This window comes from Artibeus jamaicensis, unplaced genomic scaffold (genome assembly GCF_021234435.1).
Source record: "Artibeus jamaicensis isolate MK-2021 breed Jamaican fruit bat unplaced genomic scaffold, CSHL_Jam_final contig_518, whole genome shotgun sequence".
Taxonomy (NCBI): domain Eukaryota; kingdom Metazoa; phylum Chordata; class Mammalia; order Chiroptera; family Phyllostomidae; genus Artibeus; species Artibeus jamaicensis.
Window position 1 is genome coordinate 1,892,213 of NW_026521870.1, and position 24,394 is coordinate 1,916,606.

Genomic DNA, 24,394 nt, shown 5'->3' on the forward strand with positions numbered 1-24,394 from the left:
GACACTGAATCTGTGAGTACCTTGATTTTAGACTTCTCAGCCTCTAGAAATGTGAGAAATAAATATCTATTGTTATAATTATCCAGTCTATGGTATTTTGTTATAGCACCCAAAATTACTGGTATACTATTCTTCCCTGGGATGAAGTTCATCAAAATAATCAGTACTTATTTTGGCTGTGTGTTCAGATTACTGACTCAGCGATGGAGGTATTATCAGCAAAATGCCATTACCTGCACATTTTGGATATTTCTGGCTGTGTTCTGCTTACTGACCAAATACTTGAGAACCTTCAGATAGGCTGCAAACAACTCCGGATCCTTAAGATGCGATACTGCAGACATATTTCCAAGTAAGTATGCACCTGAATATGAAAAGCTTTGAGCACTACTTTCTGAGAAAACAGAATATGTGACTGTGGCATCCATAATACATAGTGCCTTTAAGACAGGGAGTTTCTTTCTTTTTTTTTCCCAGTCCAAGCCAACATTTTGAGCTGAACCAAGAGAAGCTCTCATCTAAAATCATCTTTATGGTTTTATATCCCTTCCTTGACCTTGCAGATGTCCAAAGGATTACTAGCTCTTCCTCTACTTATCTCTTAAAATCTTTCCATTCAGTTAATCTCCCCTATGGGTTTAGAAAATACTCAGATTAAACCAACGTCCAATTAAGTATAAATTACTAACAATTATCCTAAACCCCATCACTCCCAAAGTGTTTGCTTGATAGATACTATTCATTTAACTAGGGATTTCCTATACCACCTAGGGCTCAGAGTAGGGTATTCTAACTTGACTGTTATGGGCCAAATGCCTGTTCAATTAATTTGCAAAACATTTCCAATGAAATAACAGTTGGTTCAATAAGTAATCTATAAAGAAAGAAGGACTATGGTTTCTACCCTGTTTTTAAATAGAAAGTAGTTATCTGCTCCATTGTTTAATTTTTTCCTGTTGACTGAGAGTAAAAAATGTGCAAGTATTTTAACTGACCTGATGTAGTGACCTGTGGAGCATTCAAAATAAGAAATCTTGACCAGTCCCTTGAAGATCAGATTCTTTCCTTCAGGCTGACAAAATAAATATTATTATCAAAGTATAAAGTGCATAATGTGCATAATCCAAGCATGTAGATTTCTCAGAGAACTTTTTTCAATTAAGCAACCCTGGCATGAACTGAACCATGAAAACTGGTCACTTGAGGCCTGCAGAAGAAAATGGTTTCTGATCCAAGGCTATGTATTAAAAGGAAATGAAAATGAAATAAAAACTACAACTTATAAAATAGGTACTCCCTCGGAGCGCAGACCTGCAGGGAGGGAGGGAAGAAGAGCTGTGACTCAACCCTTCCTGATAGGTCTGGAGAGGACTCACATAAATATAGGTCCTGGGAGTCTCTGTCAACCTTCTCATATTATTAAACAGCCAAATTTGGGCAGATGGCAGTGAATGAATAAGATATTACACACAGGAGTTAAGCCTGTAATCTTTTTATTTTATTTTGCCAATCATTCTTTGGGAGGTAATATTTTGAACTTCTAATAAGTGGGATTTAAAAAAAAATTTATGTATTTATTTTTTTAGAGAAAAGGGAAGGGAGGAAGAAAGAGAAGGAGAGAAACATGCATGTGTGTGAGAGATACATTGATCAGTTGCCTCTCATAGGCACCACCCAGGCATGTGCCCTGACTGGGAGTTGAACCAATGACCTTTAGGTTCGTAGACCAGTGCCCAATCCACTGAGCCACTGTGGAAATAATCCCACTTATTCCCACAAGCCAGGGAATAAGTGGGATTTTTAACTAGAATGAATGGAGACATTCTAGCAAGGGCCTCTCTGAATCTAACCATGCTACAAGATATTAAAGTGTGATAAACATGGCATTTAGTCAAGAAGACCATGGATATGTAGTACTACCCAAATCCTGCCTTTGATTACTCACTTCTTATTGCAAGGTCACTAGGAAAGAAATATGTGAAGAAAATGAAACAAGGCAAAGTAAGATTTTACTACTAGCTGGGCTTGGCCCCCCAAATCTAATGCAAAACTCTAGTCAACTAGCTGGATCTATGGAAAATTCCTTTTCTCAAGCCAAAAGACCCCTTTTGTTTCCAACCACCAAGCCTGGCTGTCCCTACCACCAAGAAGAGACATGGCCTTAATGCCTGGGGGTGGGGGCTGACTTATCTGCCCATCTCAACGTCTAAAGAGGCCAAACACCTTAGTCTTCCTTACAGTTCCACCCCTACTAGGTTCCAGCAGGAAAGACCTAGAATCCTCAGACTCTGTCTTTGTTTAACAATGGAGAAGGGCAGTCCCCTCAGCAGAGTGGCTTGGAGACTCCCAGCATTTGGACTAGTAAGGCTCCACAAGCAAGTGTCTTGACTTCCACCATCTAGGGCAGGATGCTGTTTGTCATTCAAGGAGCTCCCAAGATACCTGGGCCTCAGAACTTTGATTAGATAAGTCGTAAGGCCTGGCCACATGCAGCTGTTTGGGGTCAGCTCTAGAGTCTGTGTAGCAGATCCCTTCTCCACTTAGATCCTTGGGTGGAATTGGAAAAGCAGCAAGAATCAAGGTCATGATGATGTCTAGTCCCACACCTATTTTCACTCTAAAAGCAGTTGTTTGCCCTTACCAGAGCCATGCAGATCCCTCAACTGCAGGGACTTTGTTTTGCCTGGGTGAAACCAAATATTTGGTAGGTGTGATAGACATTTTTCTTACTTGGGAAGAGGTTCAATGACACCAATTCACAAAGTAATTGACCCCACACATTTAGTTCCATTTGAACCTGAAAACATCTTATGATATAGCCCTTAAAATCTAATTACAGCACTTAGAAACAAATGGTCTGTGGACAAATTCCCCCATACTCAGTGGAGTCGGAAAATACTGCACCAGCTTTGCAAATCAAAGAGGTCTGCTCAGCTCATGCTTTCTGACCAAAGGAGTAGCAAACTTTTGGTCAATGAGCAAACTGGCTATATCTCTTGCGAGAGAGCTTCCAGCACGAGAGAGGCTGTCATTCTGCCAACCCAAGAGTTTGAAGGGATCCCAGAAAGTGATTTCAGAAGCCCCATGTGGCAGAACAATAAAGCCTCCTTTAATTCAAGGAGGAAGAAGTAACAACTATGATCATAAACATGACAAGAAAATCTAGCCGTTTATATTTGAAGATGCTGTATACAGCCAGCCTTTCAACCTATAGCCCCTAAGTAAGAAAGACAATTATAAAGAAAAGCATAGTGGAAGAGAGGAAGAAAGACCCAAACAAAGGCCCCTGCAATCCTGGAGCGTCTGAACACAGAGAGATAGAAGAGCAATTAAGTCTATAATTAGCAAAGAGGAAAGGGACCTTTCTGGCATTTTTGTGCCTGGAGCCCAAAACCTTCGACTCTGAAGAGATCAGCAGAGAAGATCTTGGTGGCCTTTAGAATTTCCAAAGTAGTAAAGAGATTCCTTGGAGGCCTTCTTTAGTGGTTGTTGGCAGCATAAATTATTACCCAGGTACCCTGTAAGAACTGTGTTGCTAAGAAACAAAACCTGTAAGAGCTCTCCTCTCCAGTTATGGAAAGGCCTTTGTGGAAAGGCCTTCAGGATTACTGATTTATATCATTAGCATGAACAAATATCATTTAACAATTACTATTTGCCATGTACTGCACTTAATCCCGTTTTGTTTATTATCCCATCTAATCCTCACAAATACTCTATTACCATAAAAAATGAATGAAGAAACTGGTTTAAACAGGTTAAATTGGTTTAGAAAGGTCATACAAATAAAAGGCAAAGCCATACTTTGTACATAGGTCTTAATCATTACTATGCTGACTTTTTTGCCATTACATTTGTGATTCTCAAGCTTTTTTAAAAAATAAATCTATTGGGATGACACTGGTTAATAACAAAAATTCAAGTGTACAATTCTATAATACATCATCTGTATACTGCATCGGGTGCTCACCACTTAATCAAGCTTTTTTAAGCTCTAATATTCATTGGACTTGATCAATAAGGGTAGGTTAGGCACATGCTCAACTTACTTGTTAGTACACAAATAAGAGGGGTGGCCAATTATGAGAAGTCTCTAGTATTGACTTCAAATGCCCCCCCTCCACCCTTGTTCAGGTGTACTGTAGAAACTAGCAGGAAATGTGAGTGAGGGCAAGTAATGTTATTGCAGGGGAAACCCTGAATCCACTTTAACATACAAAAAACAGACCATCACTTACAAACTTCAGTATGTCATTATTAACCAACTAATGTGATACCTCACTACTGTTTGTAACACATCATGCTTGAAAATCACAGTTCTTTATGATGGAAACAAACCCCTATCACCAGGTTAAGTGAATGATGATGATTAACCATTGCAGTAGACTTGTTCAATCCCCAACTCATCTCATACGAGGTTTTGGAGTCACTTATGCCAAGTTAGAGTGGAAGGCAGTCAACAGATTCTACATGTACTCTATGAAACTTAGAACACACAGTATACATTTTCTTTTCAATATTTCTTGGTTCCCATGTATGACCATACTAAAGCACCAAGAAGAGAGGGAGGGAGTGAGGAGGAGGAAAGGAGGGGAAAAGGGAGAAAGGGTTGGAGAGAGGGATGTTGCTGACATTCAATTTCTACATTTTCAAGTTTCCTGATTCTTTTCAAAAGTGCATGTGTGCAAACACAGTTGCACAGGATGGAACTCATAGAAACTTACCAGAAGTCATCATGCTGGTCTTTCCTTTTGCCTGGGTCTCAGGAGTCAGTCCAAGTGAGGATGCCAAAGGTCTTAGTAAGGTGGTGAGAACAGGTAGTTCATGGGCTAAGGCTTTTCTGAAGGGTGGAGAGGAAGTGGACTAGTCTATACTAGCATACGAATTCCAGATTTGCTCTTGGGCAGATTCACATTTTCAATTTTTCCCCAAGACCACCCTTGCTGTGAAATCACAGAGAACTGAGACAAGCCCTAGAGACACTCTACACTGGAGGAAGACTTAACCTCCCGGCATTTGAGACTGGGGGGAAGAACGGTCTGAGACATGATCCTTTGCTCCTCCCTAGTCTGTAGGCATCACCTCCTATAGTGAGGGAGTTGGCCCTTTGATGTTTAATTTCACTGAAGCTGACTGTGGGTAAAATGAAGAGCAGTGCGTAGGTAAGGGAGGCCTGGAGCCAGGAAATAAACAAATTCAAGAAAAGTGTGTCCCACTGGGTACTTCAATATGCAGTTCATTTTGATTCTGTCCCATCACATTGCATTTATTAAGTGGTCTTCCCATTCATTCCCTATTTTTCTTGTCTATATTGAGTCAAAATCCCTCATTTTCTTTTCTTGTCATTTTCTCAAATTCCCATTATTTGCAAATTATTTTTACATGACAATTAGCATCTACTGTATGTTTTGGACCATAAGACCCACCTAGGTTTTAGAGGAGGAAAATAGGAACAAAAATTTTGAAGCAAAAAATGTGGTAAAACATTTAATAACATAAATAACATAATATTTCACCAATGTAAATGTAAACAGAACTCAACATCTGCATTAACTACCATTATTCCTCCCAAATTTGGGGCCGTAGAGAGTGAGTCTTCTGGTCCAAAAAATATGGTAATTTACCCTGGCTTGTCGTTGACTGAGGAACTGTATGACTCAATATTTAAATGCTCCCAAACTTATCATTAAGAGTACTTAACCTCCTACCAGTTACCTAGAATTTTCAAAAACTGTTGCTCTTATGAGGCCAAAGGTTACATATGATTTGGTCAACTACTCACACATCTTTTATTCCCTAAGCAAGCATGTCCTTTTCCTACAGGTCAAGACCATTGTCGCCTCTAAGTGCAGTAGTGTTGTTATCATCAGTGACACTGAATCATTACCAACAACTGTACACTACAATTGTGTCCACAGCTCTGCTCTTTGGAGGCAGAGGTCAGGAAATAGAAACCCAAGAATGCCTTTTCAAAACCAATAAACCAGCAGAAAACGAGAGAGCTAAAGGACTTCCCTTCTTGGTTAAGCTGCCGAAATCTCATTTTGGCTCTTCCTGCTAGGTTTCAAGATGATACAAAGAACTGTTAATACACCCTTAAATAACTTACTGTCTTCTTAAACAGTTTAAGAAGGAAAAGAACAGTTTAAAATTATAAACAATGCCATGAAGTTATGTATTGGGAAGAAATTAATTCTATGGTCAACTTCCTATAGAAGTTCAGAGGAGGAAGGAATCGGGTTTGGGTCTCTACAAGAGGCTGGACTGGTTTGGAGTTTTGAAAGATGGATCAAGTTTAGACAGACACATGAGGTGAAGGATAAGTAACAATGGAGTTCTGTTGCCCAGGACAGTTTTACCCGTTAGAAGCTGACGGTGCCAATGTTTTTCGCTTCAAATTCCCCCAACATTTGGTATTATGTTGTGATAGGTCCTTGAGTGAAAACAATCTCACAAAAAAACACCTTCAAAGACATGGCAATCACAACTCCATAGAATAAAAAGGGAGAAAACTGTTCAGAAGAAAATTCAAAAGCTAAAGATATAACACTATTATTTTTATGTAAAAATACCCTATTAAGAGCATCCTTTTAGTTGCTAGAAGAGATGCTGCCCTGATGATTAATTACTTAATGAAGCAAATGAAATCTTGAAAAACAATTTCTACTTAGAGGACATATAAAGATTATGTAGTAAGTTTAAAATGTAGAACTATACTTAAGTTGCTATAATAATTTCTTTCACTCAAAGTGTTCTTTAAACTTGTATAAGTTTGTGGGAGTGCAAATATGAAAGTCAAAAAGCAACATGGTAGGAGACAGAATTAGCAATGCTTTGGTTGTCTCCCTGTTGAGTTTGGTTACAACTATTTTAGAAGTGTTTTAATACTTCTAAGATTTGATTCAAGTAAAACAGCATTTTAAACAACTGATGTATCTTAGCCTTTCCCAATTTCATTGCTCTACTTGAACTCATATAACCATTAAGAACAAATTCAGCTCCAAGCTTATGATAAATACAGCCTTTATATCAATGACTCAGTTTCCAGACTTTTACAATTAATAACTCAATGCACTATATGGCAATAGTGGGCAAAGTAGCCCCCTTCACACACAAATATTAGTCATTACTGATCCTACAAAAGTTGCCACTTACTCATTTCCTTTTTAGTACTGGTCTCAAGATTCAAACAACCTTCCTACAAAAATCCTTCTATCCTCAAATTAATTTCAAGTTAAATATACCTTTTTCCTGATGCTATGATATTGTGATTTATAAGAAAATATATAGGTGGTCATCTGAATGATGACTTATAAGAAGTTATAATTCTCATATATGAGGGGGACCCAAAAATGCAATTTATTTAAAAATTGTGTATTTGTTCTTACATGCTTAAACTCAGTCACCTTCAAGTACTCTCCATTTGATGTAATACACCTACTGACACATTTTTTCCACTGCTCAAGATGGTTTTTGAACTTGTCAATTTTGATGCCTTCAGTGCTTTTGCTGTTTTTTTTTAAAGATTTTATTTATTTATCTTTAGAGGGGAAGGGTAGGAGAGAGGGAGAGAAATATCAATGTATGGCTGCCTCTTGTGCATCCCCTGCTGGGACCTGGCCAGCAACCCAGGTATGTGCCCCGACTGGGAATCGAACCATGATCCTTTGGTTCGCAGGCCCCCGCTTAATCCACTGAGCTACGCCAGCCAGGGCTGCTTTTACTGTTTTTTGTTTCACCTCTTCCACATTGGCAAAACATTTCCTTTTGAGGGTTTTTTCTCATCCGAGGAAACCAAAAAAAGTCACTCGCAGCAAGATCAGGTGAACAGAGAGGGTGGGGCATGTGGGTCACTGTGTTTTGTTCAAAAACTGAACACTCAGCATGGTGTGGGCACATGCGCTCGTAAATCACCCATGAAATGAGCAAACTCACTGAAAGGCAAGAAAAATCACTGAAGCTGAACACAGCCTCTCATAACACCACCAGCTGGTGCACTAGTACAGATGGGCTCCTAGAACACTCACCTAGTGGGGGGAAGCCTGTACAAGGGCCACCCTCCAGACAGTAATTCCATTTTTTGCAGGGGTCCCTCCAAGGTTCCTGGCTCACAGCTCCCCAAACCCTTGGAATTTCCTGAGTGATAAGAGCAAAAGGAAGACCATATTTGGTCTCTGGTCCTCAGTTCTTGAAATCATTTCAGAGCCATAAAGGTGAAATGGGTGTCTCATTATCCAGAACAAGACTCTGTCCACAACTAGGTTTATATTAATAAACATAAGGATGGGGGCTGGTTGCATAGGGAAAACACCATGAAGAAAGGGGTGGAACTTTCAGCCCCATACCCTGTTTTCCAGGGGGCAAAGAGGGGCTGGAGGTTGAATCAATAACCAATAGCCACTGATTTAATCAATTGTTTGTGTAAAGATGTCTCCACAAAACCCCAAAAGGACAGAATTCAGAGAGCTTCTGGGTTGGTGAATGAACGGGGATTTGGGGCGAGGGGCAATGACTGAAGATGGCGTGAAAGCTCTGCGCTTTCTCCCAAACCCTTCCCAACGCATCTCTTACACCTGGCTCTTCCTGAGTTATACCCTCTGTTAACAGCAGTTCCCAACCTTTTTGGAACCAGGGACGAGTTTTGCAGAGGATGGGTGTGGGGTGAGGGAGTGGTACAGGAGGCAGAGCTCCGGCAAGCTTTGCTTGTGGCCTGGTTCCTAATAGGCTGTGGACCAGTGGGTTAGGTACCTTTGCTCTATAATAAGCTGGGGGTCCAGCAAGTAAAGTTTCTCTGAGTTCTGTGAGAAGCTCTGGCAAATTAACTGAACCCAAGGAGGTGGGTATTGGAAATTCTGATCAATACAGCCAAACAGTCAAAAGCCCAGATGACAACCTGGACTTGCAACTGGCATCCAAAGTGAAGGGTGGTCTTGTGGGACTGAGCCCTTAACCTGTGGATTCTGATGCTACCTCTGGGTAGACAGTGTTAGAATTGAGTTGAATGGTGGGACACCCAGCTTGGGGTCTGAGAATTGCTTGGTAGGTATGCGGGAACCTGCCCACCAACACACATACCCCCGTGTTAGAATTGGGGTCCAGAACAACGCTCTCTTTGTTTTCTTATTACTGAGAAAGACAGTAATAATATTTTTAATCATTTTTGTCACAGACACCTTTGAGAATTTGATAAGTCATAAACCTTCTCCTCAGATACAAAACTGTATGAATTGTGTTGAAAGTTCACAGACCTCTCTTAAGTTGGTCCATGTATCCAACAGGCATCTGTAGACTTTGGGTTGAGAGCTCCTGCTCAGGTGCACGGTTAGCCTTCACAGGTTGGCCGGGAAGGGTACTCCCTTAACTAAGACACTGGAAATACCAGACGGCTCCCTAAAGAGCACTATAAAGTTGTCCTCAGTATTCCCGCTCCATGCAATTTCCTTACCCAGTCACTGTGTTAATCTCTGAACTGGCTGAACTGGAGGGCTACTGAGCTATTCTAGCCTTGGGATCCTAATTATTAGCACAATTACCAACACCCTCATGCTCAGCAAGGCAAGAAAGCTGTGAAAAGTGAATTCAACTCTTGCCGGTGAGTTCTTTGACTCCCAATTTGAAGTAGTTTGAAAATTCTGCACTAATGATTCCTTCTGCATGTAGCTAATGCTAAGCACTGTTATTACAGGGAGGCAGCTGAGAAAATGTCATCTATAGTTCAGCAGCAGGAATACAGCCCTAATGACCCTCCACTTTGGTTTGGCTATGATTGTGAAGGCAAGCCTCTAAGAGAGCAACAGGATACAGCACCACTTACAGATACAGAGTTGACAGTGAAAGAGCCGACATACAATAGTGAAGAGGAAGTAGTATGACCTTCACCTAAAGCAGGAGAAACAAAAAATCAAGAACTGGGCAACTTCATTTGATGCAAGTATTTTTATTAAATGGATCTTGATGGTGTAAACAGCAGCAAATCATCTGATTATTTCAACTACAAATGTTTCTAAATACCCAAGTTCTTCATTAGTTCTTCTGTCTAATCATGATTTATTTTTTTAAAGACTTTATTTATCTTTAGAGGAGAAGGGAAGGAGAGAGGGAGAGAAATACCATCAATGTATGGCTGCCTTTCGTGCATCCTCTGCTGGGAACTGGCCTGCAACCCAGGCATGTGCCCTGACTGGGAATTGAACCTCGATCCTTTGGTTCGCAGGCCCACACTCAATCCACTGAGCTACACCAGCCAGGGCATGATTTTATTTTACTTTATTATTTTAAAAAGTCCTCACCCAAGGATATATTTATTGATCTTTTTTTAAGAAAAACAGGAACAGGGAAAAGCAGAGCGTGGGGAAAGAGAGACTTCCACATGAGAGAGAAACATCAATTGCCTCCCATATGCTCCCCAACTGGGGATCGAACCTGCAACCTGAGTATGTGCCCTGACTGTGAATCAATCCAATAACCTTTTTGGTGCAGAACACAACGCTCCAACCAACTGAGCAACCCAGCCAGGGCTAATAATCATGATTTTTAAAAAGCCAAATTAAGTACTACTACTATATATATATAAATTTTCCAAGTAAATTTACTTTAAACCAATAGTTTTGAGATGAACAAACCCATGGTTACATTTACATAAAACAACCATAAGAGATGTGATGTTTTTGACAAGGGATTTAGAAGTTTCTCTTTAGAAAAATAAAGCAGAGATGGCCTTATAAGTCAGAGTAAGAGTTCGAGCCAGGGCAAATGACAAGGATCTGTGAAGCTTTATTATAAAGGACATAAACATACATTTTTAAAGGAAACAAGGCTTTACTGCGAGTTCCAGATACAAAAGACAAAACAGTTCTATATGCTCTGTGACTTATCTCTTAAATGGAGTTAATCACTATCTTTTTGTTTCCCCTGAACAGAAAATCTAGGCACACTCTTGACCTACAGAACTGTGAATTGATACATGGGTACTATTTTAAGTCATTTAAGTTTGTGGTAATTTGTTACAGAATAATAAAACTAATACAATAGCTAGTATAAATTTTGAAGCCCCTCCCCCACAAGACAGTTCACTAGTGCTCATCCACTTTGATGATTTGTTATAATTTGTCATTTTCAACATTTACATGAAAGTAGTATGTGCATTTTTGTAGTCATGGATCTACTAATCATTGTTAAAATTATGAATTACAACTCAAACCATCCTTAGTCTTGCAGTTTCAGGGACTGAAACCAGCTTTGACTTCTAAAACTTACGGTGCCTTTTGGGGCATCAGCCTTAATCCATTTTTCAGGTTTGTTTCCTTGATTCATGAGCCCTGAAATACAAAATGCATAAAATTGTATCTTGAGTGACAATAGCAATATTTGACTACATAGATCCTAACAACACACCTCTAACACTGAAAACACTTTGGAACAGCACAAACTCCTGGTAAAGACATAACTGGGAAGGAGTTACAAAGAGGTTACCTGGACTTGTTCCTTCATCTTCTCAGAACTTTAAAAGGGAAGCTACTCTTCCCTTTTGTGTACAGGTCTTATATTTCTTTGCATACAGGTTTTAAAAAGAGCTTTATTTAAGCACGATTGACAAAATAAACAACATGTATTAAAGTATGCAATGTAGTAAGTTTTGGCATATGTAAAAAAACCTGTGAAACCATGTCTTCAATCAAGATAATGAACATGTTCATCATACCTCCAAGTTTCCTGGTGCCCCTTTGTAATCTTCCCCTCCTGTGCCGTCTCTTGTTACACATCTCTGATGCTCCCTTGCTTAATTCTGTACTTAAGAACTCAGTCAATCTGAACCGAGAGTTGTGAATATACCATCTCATTTCATCATATAAATTTTCTTTGTTGAATCCAAGTACACAAATCAGGCAACCCTTTTCTTTAGTATAGTTTTTTTTTCCCCTTTGTGAGTACCATATGATGTCCCAGCTGATGAAAAAGTGCTTTGTACCACCCAATCTTTATGTCAAGTGTTTCTCTGACACAAATTCTTCTCTGAATTCTTACGTCTCCCATTTAATCGGAGCGATCATCTTATCTATATCTTATAGTTCATTGCATCTTTCCCAGAACACAGCTGAGTTTTCATTGACTTCCTCTAGAGTTTTTCCTTCTACATCTCTTACTATATTTTCAATATTGTTGATTCCACTTCTCATTAAATTGGTTAAAAAATCTCTCATTCCAACTGGTAAATCCCTTTTTTAGAAGCTTCTCCTTTTCCTCTAACTCTTCATAATTAGGAGTTACATGTTGTCAATTTTAATCTGTTCTTCTATTTATGCTTGTGCTGCATTTGATAGGTCAGGATTTTTAGGTACCTGTACCCAGTAGTGTGCAGGTGCCTCCTCCTATATAATTCAATTTTTTTTCTACTGATTCAAATAAACATAGAGGAAAGAAATGAAAACCTTGAATGCTGGTTACTCTAACTTTATTATTCTTTACATCATGTAGCAGCAAAAATAAACATAAAAAATGATAAGGTTTTCCCAAATATCTAAGGTCTTTTCCTTCTATATTATTTTTCATCTCCCCAATCATGCATTTCTTGCTTATGGAGAGAGAAGCCAATCCACCTAATTCCTTCTGCAACAGTAAAGGCCACGCAGGTGCTGCTGCTACCAACAAAATGCACATGCAAGCTACGGGATTCCAGCTGGGAGACAACACTACAAATAAACATACAAATAAAATTGAAAATAAAATAAAAGACAGTTAACAAAATTCCATTTAGGATACTAGAAAAAGCTTTCTCTATCTTGCTAATAAGTAGTTTACTGAAAGCTCTTCACACTTTGGCTTTAATCTGTGAAGACTCTAATTTGTAATGTTTATAAATTTGTTCCTAAAAAACTTGCAACACATATTAGAAATTGAGGTTTCAGAAAGCTTGTTCTTTATTTAAATACCTTTGCCTATGAAAATCAGACAATGTTTCTTTGACCAAGAAAGGAAATGCCCACTCTACCCCCAGGTAGTCTGACTTCCATTAAATGGGAAGGACATATTTTTTCTCAAGACATTTTTAAACACTAGCATTTGCACTCTAAATCTGCCCTGTCCAAATCTCCTAAATATATCCACCTCCAAGTTCTTTTTATTCTTTTATTTCTCCAAATACCTAGTTCAGAGTCATTAGTCATTAATTAACCCCCAAAAAGCACTTGATTTGTCCAAATCTAATCAGCATTACCTGTGAATAAAGTCAGGGCTCTAAGGAGTAATTTACAGAATTTAGTCCTTTGGTTTTAAGGTAGGCTTGAAGTCATACAACTTCACAAAGCTGCAGGACAGGTTAGGAAATAGTGTCAGAATTCCTGCCAGGTGGAGGCGTAGGTAGAAACCCTTCACTTCCTCACACAACCAAAAGGAGAATAACACCCAATCTAAAAATAATAAAAAACCAAAACAGCCAGAAAATCAAACTGCATGGAAGTCTGACAATGAAGGAATTAAATATTCAAACAGACCAATAGGAAGGAGATGAGCAGCCAGGCAGGTGGGAGAAGACCCCTGGCAAGGCAGCGGACCCTGCAAGTGAGGAAGGGCTGGCTAAATAGGAAACTAAGACTCAAAACTAACTGTAAACTATAGCAGGGGTTGCTACAGTGGGAGAAACTCCCAGTCTCACACAAGAGTTCACTGGAAAGTGGGGCCAGAGCCCAGCAAGTGAGCCTATTGTTCCCTCTGACCCCTCCCCCACACAGTGTCACAAGGCAGGAAAGAGGGTTGCCCTGCCCTACTGAATACCGAGACCCCACCCCCTCATAACATAACAGGTGTACCGAGACAAAGAAATGGAGACCAAATGAAAGAACAGATCAAAACTCCAGAAAAAGAGCTAAGTGATGAGGACACAGACAACCTATCAGATGCAGAGTTCAAAACACTGGTAAGCAGGATGCTCATAGAACTGATTGAGTTTGGTCGCAAAATGAAAGAACAAATGAAGGATACCCAAAGTGAAATAAGGCAAAATATTCAGAGAACCAAACAGTGACAAAAAGGAAACCAGTACTCAAATCAGTGGTGTGGACCAGAAAAAAAGAAAGAAACATTCAACCAGAACAGAATGAAGAAACAAGAATTCAAAAAAAATGAGGAGAGGCTTGGGAACCTCTGGGACAACTTTAAATGTTCCAATATCCAAATCATAGGGGTGCCAGAAAGAGAAGAACAGGAGCAAGAAGTTAAAAACTTATTTGAACAAATAATGAAGGGAAAATTCCCTAACCTGGCAAAGGAAATAGACTTCCAGGAAGTCCAGGAAGCCCAGAGAGTCCCAAAGAATGTGGACCCAAAGAGGAACACACCAAGGCACATCATCATTAAGTTACCCAAGATTAAAGACAAAGAGAAAATCCTAAAAGCAGCAAGAGGAAAGGAGAGAGTTACCTACAAGGGAGTTCCTATAAAACTATCAACTGATTTCTCAAGAGAAATTTTACAAGCAAGAAGGGACTGGAAAGAAGTATTTGAAGTCATGAAAGGCAAGACCTACATCCAATACTCTATCCAGCTAAACTATCATTGAGAATGAATGGGCAGATTAAGAGCTTCCCAGATAAGCTCAAGCTAAAGGAGTTCATCATCACCAAGCCCTTAGTATATGAAATGTTAAAGGGACTCATCTCAGAAATTGAAGATCAAAAACTATGAACAGTAAAATAACAACAAACTCACATCAACAACTGAACCTAAAAAAAAGAAAAACAATGAAAACAAAAACTAAGCAAATAACTACAACAGGAACAGAACCAGAGAAATGGACATCACATGGAGTGTTTTCAGTGGGGAATAGGAGGGGAAACATAGGGGAGGAAAGGTATAGGGAATAAGAAGCATAATTGGTAGGCATAAAATAGATGGGGAGAAGTTAAGGATGGTATAGGAAATGGAGAATTCAAAGAACTTATATGTATAACTCTGGCCACGAACGGGGGGGATGTTGGAGAGTTGGGGGGTACAGGGCAGAAAGAGATAAAGGGGGGAAAATTTAGAAAACTGTTATAGCATAATCAATAAAATATACCTAAAAAAGTAGGATTGAAAAGCTTCTTAGCTGAGATGAGCTTCTCTCTGCCATACTCAACCCCCAACCGTATAAGAGACTTTGTTTTTATTTACATTTGGTCCAGAGGGATGATTCTGGTGCTGCCTTCGTAGCAGCAGATGCACTTCAGTGCATCATCATAGTTGGAGGATTCCCTCTTTTACATTATAAACTCTACTGACCACTCACTCTGGGAAGCACCATGCTAAGTATTTTAGGGAGCATTCAGAACATGTAAAAATATATGCTGATACCCTCAAAAACCTTAGCAGCTGGGTAGGAAAATCAATCATAAACTTATGAAACAAAATGAAAATAATTATTCTGAAATCTTATTTTTAATGCATATATTTCACAAACAAAAACTCTAATACCACACACAATTCCATAACCATAACCTTTGCATTCTTTGTCAGCATTCTTTATTTACAACCTTGACAAAAATACAGCCTGATACCTTGACGACAAATTGTTACTGACAAGAAAATGTTTGAGTTAGTTGTAATGGAGTCTATCATTGTATTTTCTCTCAATTAACTGGATTAACAAAGATAATCCATCACACTCTAGGTTTTCAGCGCATATACAATTAATCAGTTTTGCTCAAGAAATATTTTTTGAGAGACTTTATATTTCTCAAATCTTCTATGTCAAACACCATCCACTGAATTTTTTATTTCAGATACTGTAGTTTTCGTTTCTATTTCTGAAAATTCAATTTTGATCTTTTTTATATTTTACATGTTTTAACTTTATTCAAACATGTAGAATACAGTTATAATAACTTTTACCTCCCTACTCTGCTAATACTAATATCTGTGTCTGTTCTGGGTGGGCTTCAATTGATACTCTCTTCACTGTGGGTCATGTTTTCTTGCCTCTGCATGTCTGATAATCTTTGATTGGATGATAGACATTGTAAATTTCATTTTGTTGGGTGCTGAATATTTTTGCATTCCTGTAAACCTTTAGCTTTGTTCAGGGATGCATTTCAGTTACTTGGAAACAGTTTAAACCTTTCATCTCTTGCTTTTACAATTTGTTAGAGAGTTCTGGAGGAGTGCTCCATCTAGAGCTAATTGTTCCCAACTACTAAGTCCCTTACCCAATGCTCCATGAGTTACAATTTTTTCTACTCTGGTAAGAAGCACAGACATTATTCCTGGACCTGTGTGAGCACCACATTCTATTCCCTCTGGCATTTTGTCCTATGAACTCTAGCTGTCTTGGTCTCTGTGGATTCTCACCTCGGTCTCCTCCATTCAGGGAGTGTGCTGGTTTCTACATTAGATCCCTCTCCCTCTGTCCTAACTATAGCCAGGGGACTCTCGAGGCAGTTAGTTGGCGGGGGATTATTTTGTTTCCTATCTCTCAGTGATCACTTTCATTGCCTATTGTCTTGGAAACTGTTTTTCATGTATTTTGTCTGTTTAAAAAACTTTGGTTTTGTTGTTTGAGGTAGAAAGGTAAATTAGTCCTTTTTACTCCTCTTCTTATCTAGAAGCCTTCATTGTTTCTTTCCTTTTCCCCCTCTTTCCATTTTCCCTCCATCATCAAGAAGGTGTCACCTTCTTTCTCTCTTTATTTTGAAATAATTAAGGACTCACAAGAAATTGCAAAAAAAACAGGACTTCTGGCCAAGATGGAAGCATAGGCAGATACACAGTGCTTCCTTGTACAACAAAAAGAAAGATAAAAACAAATTCAAAAACCATCAACCAGAACTGCCAAAAAATGGAACTGTATAGAAGTCCAACAACCAAGGAGTTAGAGAAGAAACATTCATCCAGACCAGTAGGAGAGGTGGACCTGGCAGCCAGGGTGGGGATGACAAGCAGCAAGGCAGCAGCTAAAGGACTGTGGTGGATGGTCCCACATTTGTGTGAGGATAAACTGGGAAGCCAGACAGACCATGCAACCCAGGGTTCCAGTGTGGGTAAACAAAGCCTCAAAACCTCTGACTGAAAAAACCTGTGGGGGTCGAGGCAGCGGGAGAAACTCCCAGCCTCACAGGAGAGTTTGTTGGAGACCCACAGGGTCCAAGAACTTACACAAACCTTCCCCCCTGGGAATCACCACCAGAAGGGCCCAATTTGTTTGTGGGTAGCAGGGAAAGTGACTGAAAGCTAGCCAAGAGTCAAGCAAGCAGCATAGTTCCCTCTCAGACCCTTCCACCACATACAGCACCACAGCGCAATGATGTGGGTATTGCCCTGGCAATACCTAAGGCTCTGCTCCTTACCACATAACAAGTATGCGGAGTCAAAGAAATTTAGCCCAAATGAAAGAACAGATCAAAACTCCATAAACAGAACTAAGTGGTGAGAAGACAGCCAACATATCAGATGCAGATTTCAAAACACTGGTAGGATGCTCATATATGGTTGAGTATGGTCACTGGTCACAAAACAGAGGAAAAAGTGAAGGCTATGCTAAGTTAAATAAAGAAAAATGTACAAGGAACCAATAGTGATGGGAAGGAAACTGGGACTCAAATCAACAGTTTGGAGCAGAAGGAAGAAATAAATGTTCAACCAGAACAGAATGAAGAAACAGGAATTCAAAACAATGAGGAGAGGCTCAGGAACCTTCGGGACAACTTTAAACATTCTAACATCAAAATCATAAAGGTGCCAGAAGGATAAGAGAAAGAACAAGAAGTTGAAAACCTATTTGAACAAATAATGAAGGAGAACTTCCCTAATCTGGCAAAGGAAAGAGACTTCCAGGAAGTCCAAGAAGCTCAGAGTCCCCACCAAGTTGGACCCAAGAAAGCACACACCAAGGCACATCATAATTACATTACCTAAGATTAAAATGAAGGAGAGAATCCTAGAAGCAGCAAGAGATAAGGGGACAGTCACCTACAAAGGAGTTCCCATCAGACTGTCAGCAAATTTCTCAAAAGAGACCTTACAGGCAAGAAGGGGCTGGAAAGAGGTATTCCAAGTCATGAAAGGCAAGGACCTACATCCATAATTACTCTATCCAGCAAAGCTATCATTTAGAATGGGAAGGCAGATAAAGTCCTTTCCAGTTAAGGTCAAGTTAAAGGAGTTATCATCACCAAACCCTTATTATATACAATGTTAGACAGACTTATCTAAGAAATAAAAATATAAAAAATACAGTGCCCTGGCTGGTGTGGCTCAGTGGGTTGAGTGCTGGCCTGCAAACCAAGGGATCACCAGTTTGATTGCCAGTCAGGGGACATGCCTGGGTTGAGGGCCAGGTCCCCAGTTGGGGGCATGTGAGAGACAACCACACATTGATGTTTCTTCCCCTCTCTTTCTCCCTTCCCTTGTCTCTAAAAATAAATGAATAAAATGTTTCAAAAAATATGAACAGTAAAATAACAAACTCGCAGCTATCAACAACCAAACCCTAAAAACAAAAACTAAAACAAACTACACAAACAACTAGAACAGGAACAGAATCAAAGAAATGGAGACCACCTGGAAGGTTATCAGCAGGGAGTGGGGAGAATGGGGGAAAAGGTACAGGAACTAAGAAGCATAAATGGCAATTACAAAATAGACAGGCAGAGATTAAGAATAGTATAGGAAATGAAGAAGCCAAAGAACTTATACATACGACCCATGAACACAAAATGAGGGTGTGGGGAATGAGGATGGGGGGAATGTGGGTGTGGGATACAGGGCAGAGGGGGGTACAGGGCAGAGGGGAATAAAAGGGGGAAAATGGGACAACTGTAATAGCATAATCAATAAAACATATTAAAAAAAAGAAGTTGCAAAAATATTATAAAGAAGTCCTATGTACCGATTACCCAGTTTGCCCAATAGTGACATCTTATATAACTATAGTACATTATCAAAACCAGGTAATTAGTTGGCAAAGTACAATTAATTAGACTACTAAGCTTACTCATATTTCATTTTTTGCATACTCACTTTTTGTATGTTTTGAATATACTTTTATGACATTTTATCACATGTATAGATTCATGTAACCATCATTATAATCAAGATACAAAAAAGTCCCTTATGACATCTCTTTATAGTCTTATTCTCTCTCTTCTTCCCTAACCTTTGGCAACTACTTGTCTGTTCTCCATCTTTATAATTTTGTCATTTTAAGAATTTATGTAAATGAATCGTACAGTATGCAACATTTTGAGACTGACTTTTTACTCAGCATGATTCCTTTAAGTTTCATCCAAATTGTATGTATTAATAGATTGTTCCTTTTTATCATTGAATAGTATTCCAGTGTAAGAACATACCACAGTTTGTGTAACCATTTATGGTTAGAAGGATATTTTAGTCATTTTCAGTTTGGGGTATTACAAATAAAGCTATGAATATTTGTGTAGAGTTAAAAAATGTTTTTAATCCTCACCTGAGGACATGCTTATTGATTTTAGAGAGAGGGGAAGGCCAGGAGAAAGAAAGGGAGAGAAACATAGGTTGGTTGCTTCTCATACATACCCTGACCAGGGACAAACCCAGACACAGGCCCTGATTGGGAACTGAATCTGCAACCTTTCAGTTTACAGAACAATGCCCCAACCAAGTGAACCACACAAGCCAGGGTTGTGTAAAGGTTTATATGCAAACATGAAGTTTCATTTTGCCAAGATAAATGGCTAGGACTTTAACTGCTGGGCCACATGGTAGTTTAATTTTAAACTTAAATTTTAAAAATTAGATAGTTTATAACCTATATTTTAACAAACTGCCAGACTGAATGCTGGGGTAGTTGTATCATTTTACCTTCCCAGTGACAATGCAGAGGAGGTCCAATCTCCTCACATCCTTGCCAGCATTTGGTATAATTAGTATTTTTCATTTTAGCCTTCTACCAGGTAGATAGTATCTTCTGGTTTTAGTTTGCACTTCACTAATGGCTAGTGATGTTGAACATGCTTTTGTGTTTTTATTTGTCATCATATATCTTCTGTGGTTGTGTTGTGTTTTAAATCTTACTCGACTACACTTTTATGTGCATAAATCATTTTTAGTTTACAACTGGGAAGAGTTCATTCAGGGTATGATTTGGCTGTAGTTCAGTATTTCTTGAATGATCAGAATACTAAACGAAAAAGAAACAAACAAACAAACAAAAAACCCAGGCATTACAAACAGAATTCAAATCCTTTATGATTGGAGCCTACGCTTTGGTTTCTAGTCTAGCAGTCAGCAAGCTGTAGCTAAATTTAGTCTGAGGGCTATTTTTGTGTTCTAAGAGATATGAATGACTTTTACTTTTTTAAACAGTTATTTAAAAAAAACAAAAACAAAAAATATATGCAACAGAAACCCTATATAGCCTTTAAAGTCTAACACATTTACTATCTGGCCTTACATATAATGTTTGTAGATGAGTAGAAACAAAACCTTTTTTTTTTGCAAACATTAACAAAGTTGATGTTTAATGATCTATGATACTCCCAGAAGTTTACACTTTCCCCAGTGATGGGGAAACAAAAACACTATAAAAGCATAAATGACTGATGGCAATTCCCACATTAAATCCCTGTGAAAGTATTTTTAAACAGCCATGAGCCTATCGCATTCTTCATTCTGTTACTAAATTTCTTCTCAGTCATCCTGAAGTATATCTACATAACTGACAAATCCATGTGCTATAAGCGTGGAGAAACCAAAACTTCAATGTTCAAAAAAAAAAAAAACCAACCAAACAAAAATCCCTGTATTTCTGAGTCATATCAAGACTATAGACTTTTGTCCTTTTTGGAGAGAAAACAGTATCTCTAGATCTTAAAAGTGCTATCCTGTGGGACTAGTCTCATTTCAATCTCTTTTCTAACCAATGAACCAGCTTTCCATCATAAATCACAATACCATAAAAGTATCACTCTACAAATTAAAAATAAGCTGAATGAGAACTCTCTTCTATTTTGGTTTATTTTGATTCCCAATAAATGCTTCACATATCCAGTTTGACTAAAATAAAGTAAAACCGCAGTGCCACCTTTCCTACTATGATTATGACAACAACCATTTGGCTAGCCATACACTTTATCTCTAATACTCTCTAAACACCTGTATTGGGTAGTTTTAAGACAAAAAGACTTTGGACCACATGCATTCTGAGGCTTAGAGAATGGCTTTATATTCCACAGTGAGGTTTCATACTTAGGTTGATGAACAAAATCTAAAACCTAATAGAGAAATCAACTTTTTCCTGGAAATACGTGACCTAAACCATTCACCATCTGTTGAACTTGCCATGTAAGAATAGAGACAAAAATTAGCACCAAGGATCTCATAAGAATTGGAGAGCGCACCCAAAAGAATAAACACACATGCACATTTTTTCATTAGGTAAATATTTCAGCCTGAGAAAGTCCCAGGCTTTCTTTTGACCTCAGAATAGCTCTTAATAATTGTAAATCACATTCAGAATCATACAACATAAATTTATTTATGTTGACAGAAACAGCAAGAAAAACCAGTTAGCAGTAAATCAAGTAAAATTACAGAACTGAAACATCAAATCCTGTGGGAAGCCTGAGCCCTTGGGACTAAATTTTATGGCATGGCTTCTTGCAGAAATCTTGCAGAAGTCATGCTACAGATATAATCCAGACCTCTTAGCAGAGACTGTTATTTCCATTGCTGTGCTTCATAGGCTCTATAAGAAAGACCCGGATGAGCTAAGCTCAGCTGCCTATAATAATTCACACCCAACGTTTCACACTGGGTGGGTCAAACAGTGAGTCTCAGATATGACCCTGCAGGCCAGTTCTGTGGCGTAAGGGCTCTGAAAAGGAACAGCGGCCTCTGTGAGCACTTCTGTCTGGAAGAAAGCTGCCCTCCACCTCTAAACCTCATGCTGGACAATTCAGTTCTTCTCTGTATGCCTCTGATGCCTTTCAATCTGCTGTCCCCACGCTGGAGCTCAGAGGGAGAGAGTCCATGTAAATCTGTGTGTAGGCCCTTTAAGAGGAACTTCCTGGGATTCCGGAAGTTTCTGTCTTCCACAGCCTCAATCCCTGCTGGTTTTTACAGCCTGAACTAATGAATATCTTCCTGACACTGGAGTCCTGGGCTGGGGAGCCTGGAGTAGGGCTAAGACTCCTTGTTCCTCAGATAGCTCTCCTGATTTTTGCCCACCACACGTGAGTGTGGGGCCAGCCCATTCCATGCCTTGCCCCTCCTACTAGACTGGATGTATTTTTTTCTTTAATTCCATAGTTGTAGGACTCACCTTCAGCTTGATTTCTGATAGGTCTGAATGATGATTGTTCTACAGCTTAGTTCTTCTCTATAAGTCTCCATAAATTGATGTGGTTGTGTGAGGAGACAAGCCACATTTACCTATACTGCCATCTTGAGCAGAAGTCCCAAACAGCTTTGTTTTTATTTCAGGGCCTTATCACTCTAATGGATTTAATCTAACAGCACTGACAAACTACCTAGGGCCCAGCTTCATAGGATATCATTTCCTGCTCTATAAAAGAATTCTTATCAGGAGCTAGAATCTTGCAGTATGAACAGGAAATAAAATTCATTCTGCAATTTGTGACTTGCTGGTTTAGGAAGTAGGGTCTAGAATATAAAACATAGTAACAACTCCCAAAACAACAAGTTAGGCTGAGAAGCTTCATAATAACTGAGTTAAGCATGCATATTCCTCACAGCACACACTTATTTCATCTGCCAAAATCTGTTCAAGGAGCCCTGACTGGTATGGTTCCATGGGTTGAAAATCATCCCCCAAAACAAAAGGGTGCCAGTTCGATTCCCAGTCATGGAACACGTCTGGGCTGTGGGCCAGATTCCTTGTCAGGGAGGGGTGTGTGAGAGGCAACTGACCGATGTTTCTTTTGCACATCAATGTTTCTCTCCCTCTCTTTCTCTCTCCTGTCCCCTCCCTAAAAATAAAATAAAGGGTTGAAGGCTTATTTTCATGTTGAATTCAACCTAGACTACTGTGGAGTCCAGGCCACTGAACTCTTTCTCCTGTATTTACTGCAGTAACCTGATGCTATTTAAATTTTTCTTTTCCCACTACTGTCTTTTCTAATCTTTCCTCACTCAACATTCAGTGATCTTTCTAATATACAGACCTGCCTATGTGAAGCCCAGATTAAAACCTTTCAGTGGCTTTGCAATGTACTTAGTATAAAATCCAAATCAGTCCTATTTGGTCTGACTGCATCCCAAACTCTCTAGTCCCCTTTTATGTCACTTTCCCCCTTACTCTCTATTCTCTAGCTGTATTACGCTTCTCTCACTTCCTCAAACTCACAGTGCTAGTCTAATTTAGATGTGTCACCTACGTGCTCTCACAATAGCATGTACAAGACTTTGTTATAACATTTTTCCACTTTATTGTATTCACTGGTTGGTTTGTCTTGCCTCACTAGAATGTTAGCACCTCATATGGCAGATGGACCATACTTTATTATTATTGCACTTGGAGTTTCTCATAGTGTGAGTCAATAAATGCTTGTTGAGTGACTGCCTGACCAAATGAAAGAAACTATAGAAGACAGCAGGAGGAAGAGCTAGACTATGGAAAGATAATGTTTGTTTTTAAATACATTAATTTTGAGGTGGTATTGGTTTGATAGAGTAGAAATGGGCTAGAAGTTAATAAAGAGATCACATTGCAGATAACAATTTTATCCAATGACAGAACTAGTAAGTGTTCTTAAATGATTTAACGAGGTAATTGTTTCAATGGCTTAGTGATCAGAATGGAGTTTCAAAACTGAATTAAAACAAAATCTAAATTTCAGAAAGGTGTATGATTTTGAGTAACAGAATGAAAAATTACAAAATAACTTTAATTTATAATTCAAACATTCTTAACATATATAAAATAATTTAATTATACTATCATTTGGAGCATTATTAAACAAATTTGTATTATCTTTAGATTACTGGGGCCAAAAGAAAGTAATTCTGTTGGCTCCTTATCAAACTCAAGAGATCAGATCACAAGAAGTTGAGTCTTACCAAATTTAATACACTTTAATTTTTATCATGTAACTAAGAGTTGCCCATTAAGTACTGAGAGCATACAGGTGTTATTTTTATTACTATTATGCTTTTTACTAATATTCTATGATTTTCAGCAGATTGCTTTCTTAACATATAAACTGAATATTTAACACTGAAGCCTGGTCTCATGAAGACACCCCACAGCTGCTGCCACCACCTGCACTGCCACCACTGCCACCACACATACTTCTTTTTCTAGACATTAGGTTCATGGATAACCCTATAGTACACATACGTGTACACACTTTAATTTCAGTTCCCTTCTTGGTGCTGGTAAAATTTAAAGGCAAACCTCACCAGCATTAATTACTTTTAGTATGTA

General features: G+C 38.8%; 2 protein-coding genes across 5 annotated transcripts in view; one reads left to right on the plus strand and one right to left on the minus strand.

Annotated features, from left to right (window-relative positions):
• Window positions 1-9,872, plus strand: part of FBXL13 (F-box and leucine rich repeat protein 13) — a 284,235-nt gene extending 274,363 nt beyond the window's left edge. Inside the window, exons 20-21 of the mRNA XM_053668913.1 lie at window positions 189-352; window positions 9,686-9,872. Of these exons, the coding sequence (XP_053524888.1) occupies window positions 189-352; window positions 9,686-9,872 (351 nt within the window). The remainder of the gene's footprint in view (window positions 1-188; window positions 353-9,685) is intronic.
• A 970-nt stretch (window positions 9,873-10,842) lies between these two features.
• FAM185A (family with sequence similarity 185 member A) overlaps window positions 10,843-24,394 on the minus strand; it is a 61,003-nt gene continuing 47,451 nt past the window's right edge. For 3 of the 4 annotated variants that reach the window (XM_037162231.2, XM_037162230.2, XM_037162232.2), the window contains one exon: window positions 10,843-11,318. In XM_037162231.2, coding sequence (XP_037018126.2) covers window positions 11,206-11,318 — 113 coding nt within the window. In that variant the 3' untranslated portion in view covers window positions 10,843-11,205. The remainder of the gene's footprint in view (window positions 11,319-24,394) is intronic. The other variant, XR_005084820.2, reaches the window with a different exon arrangement.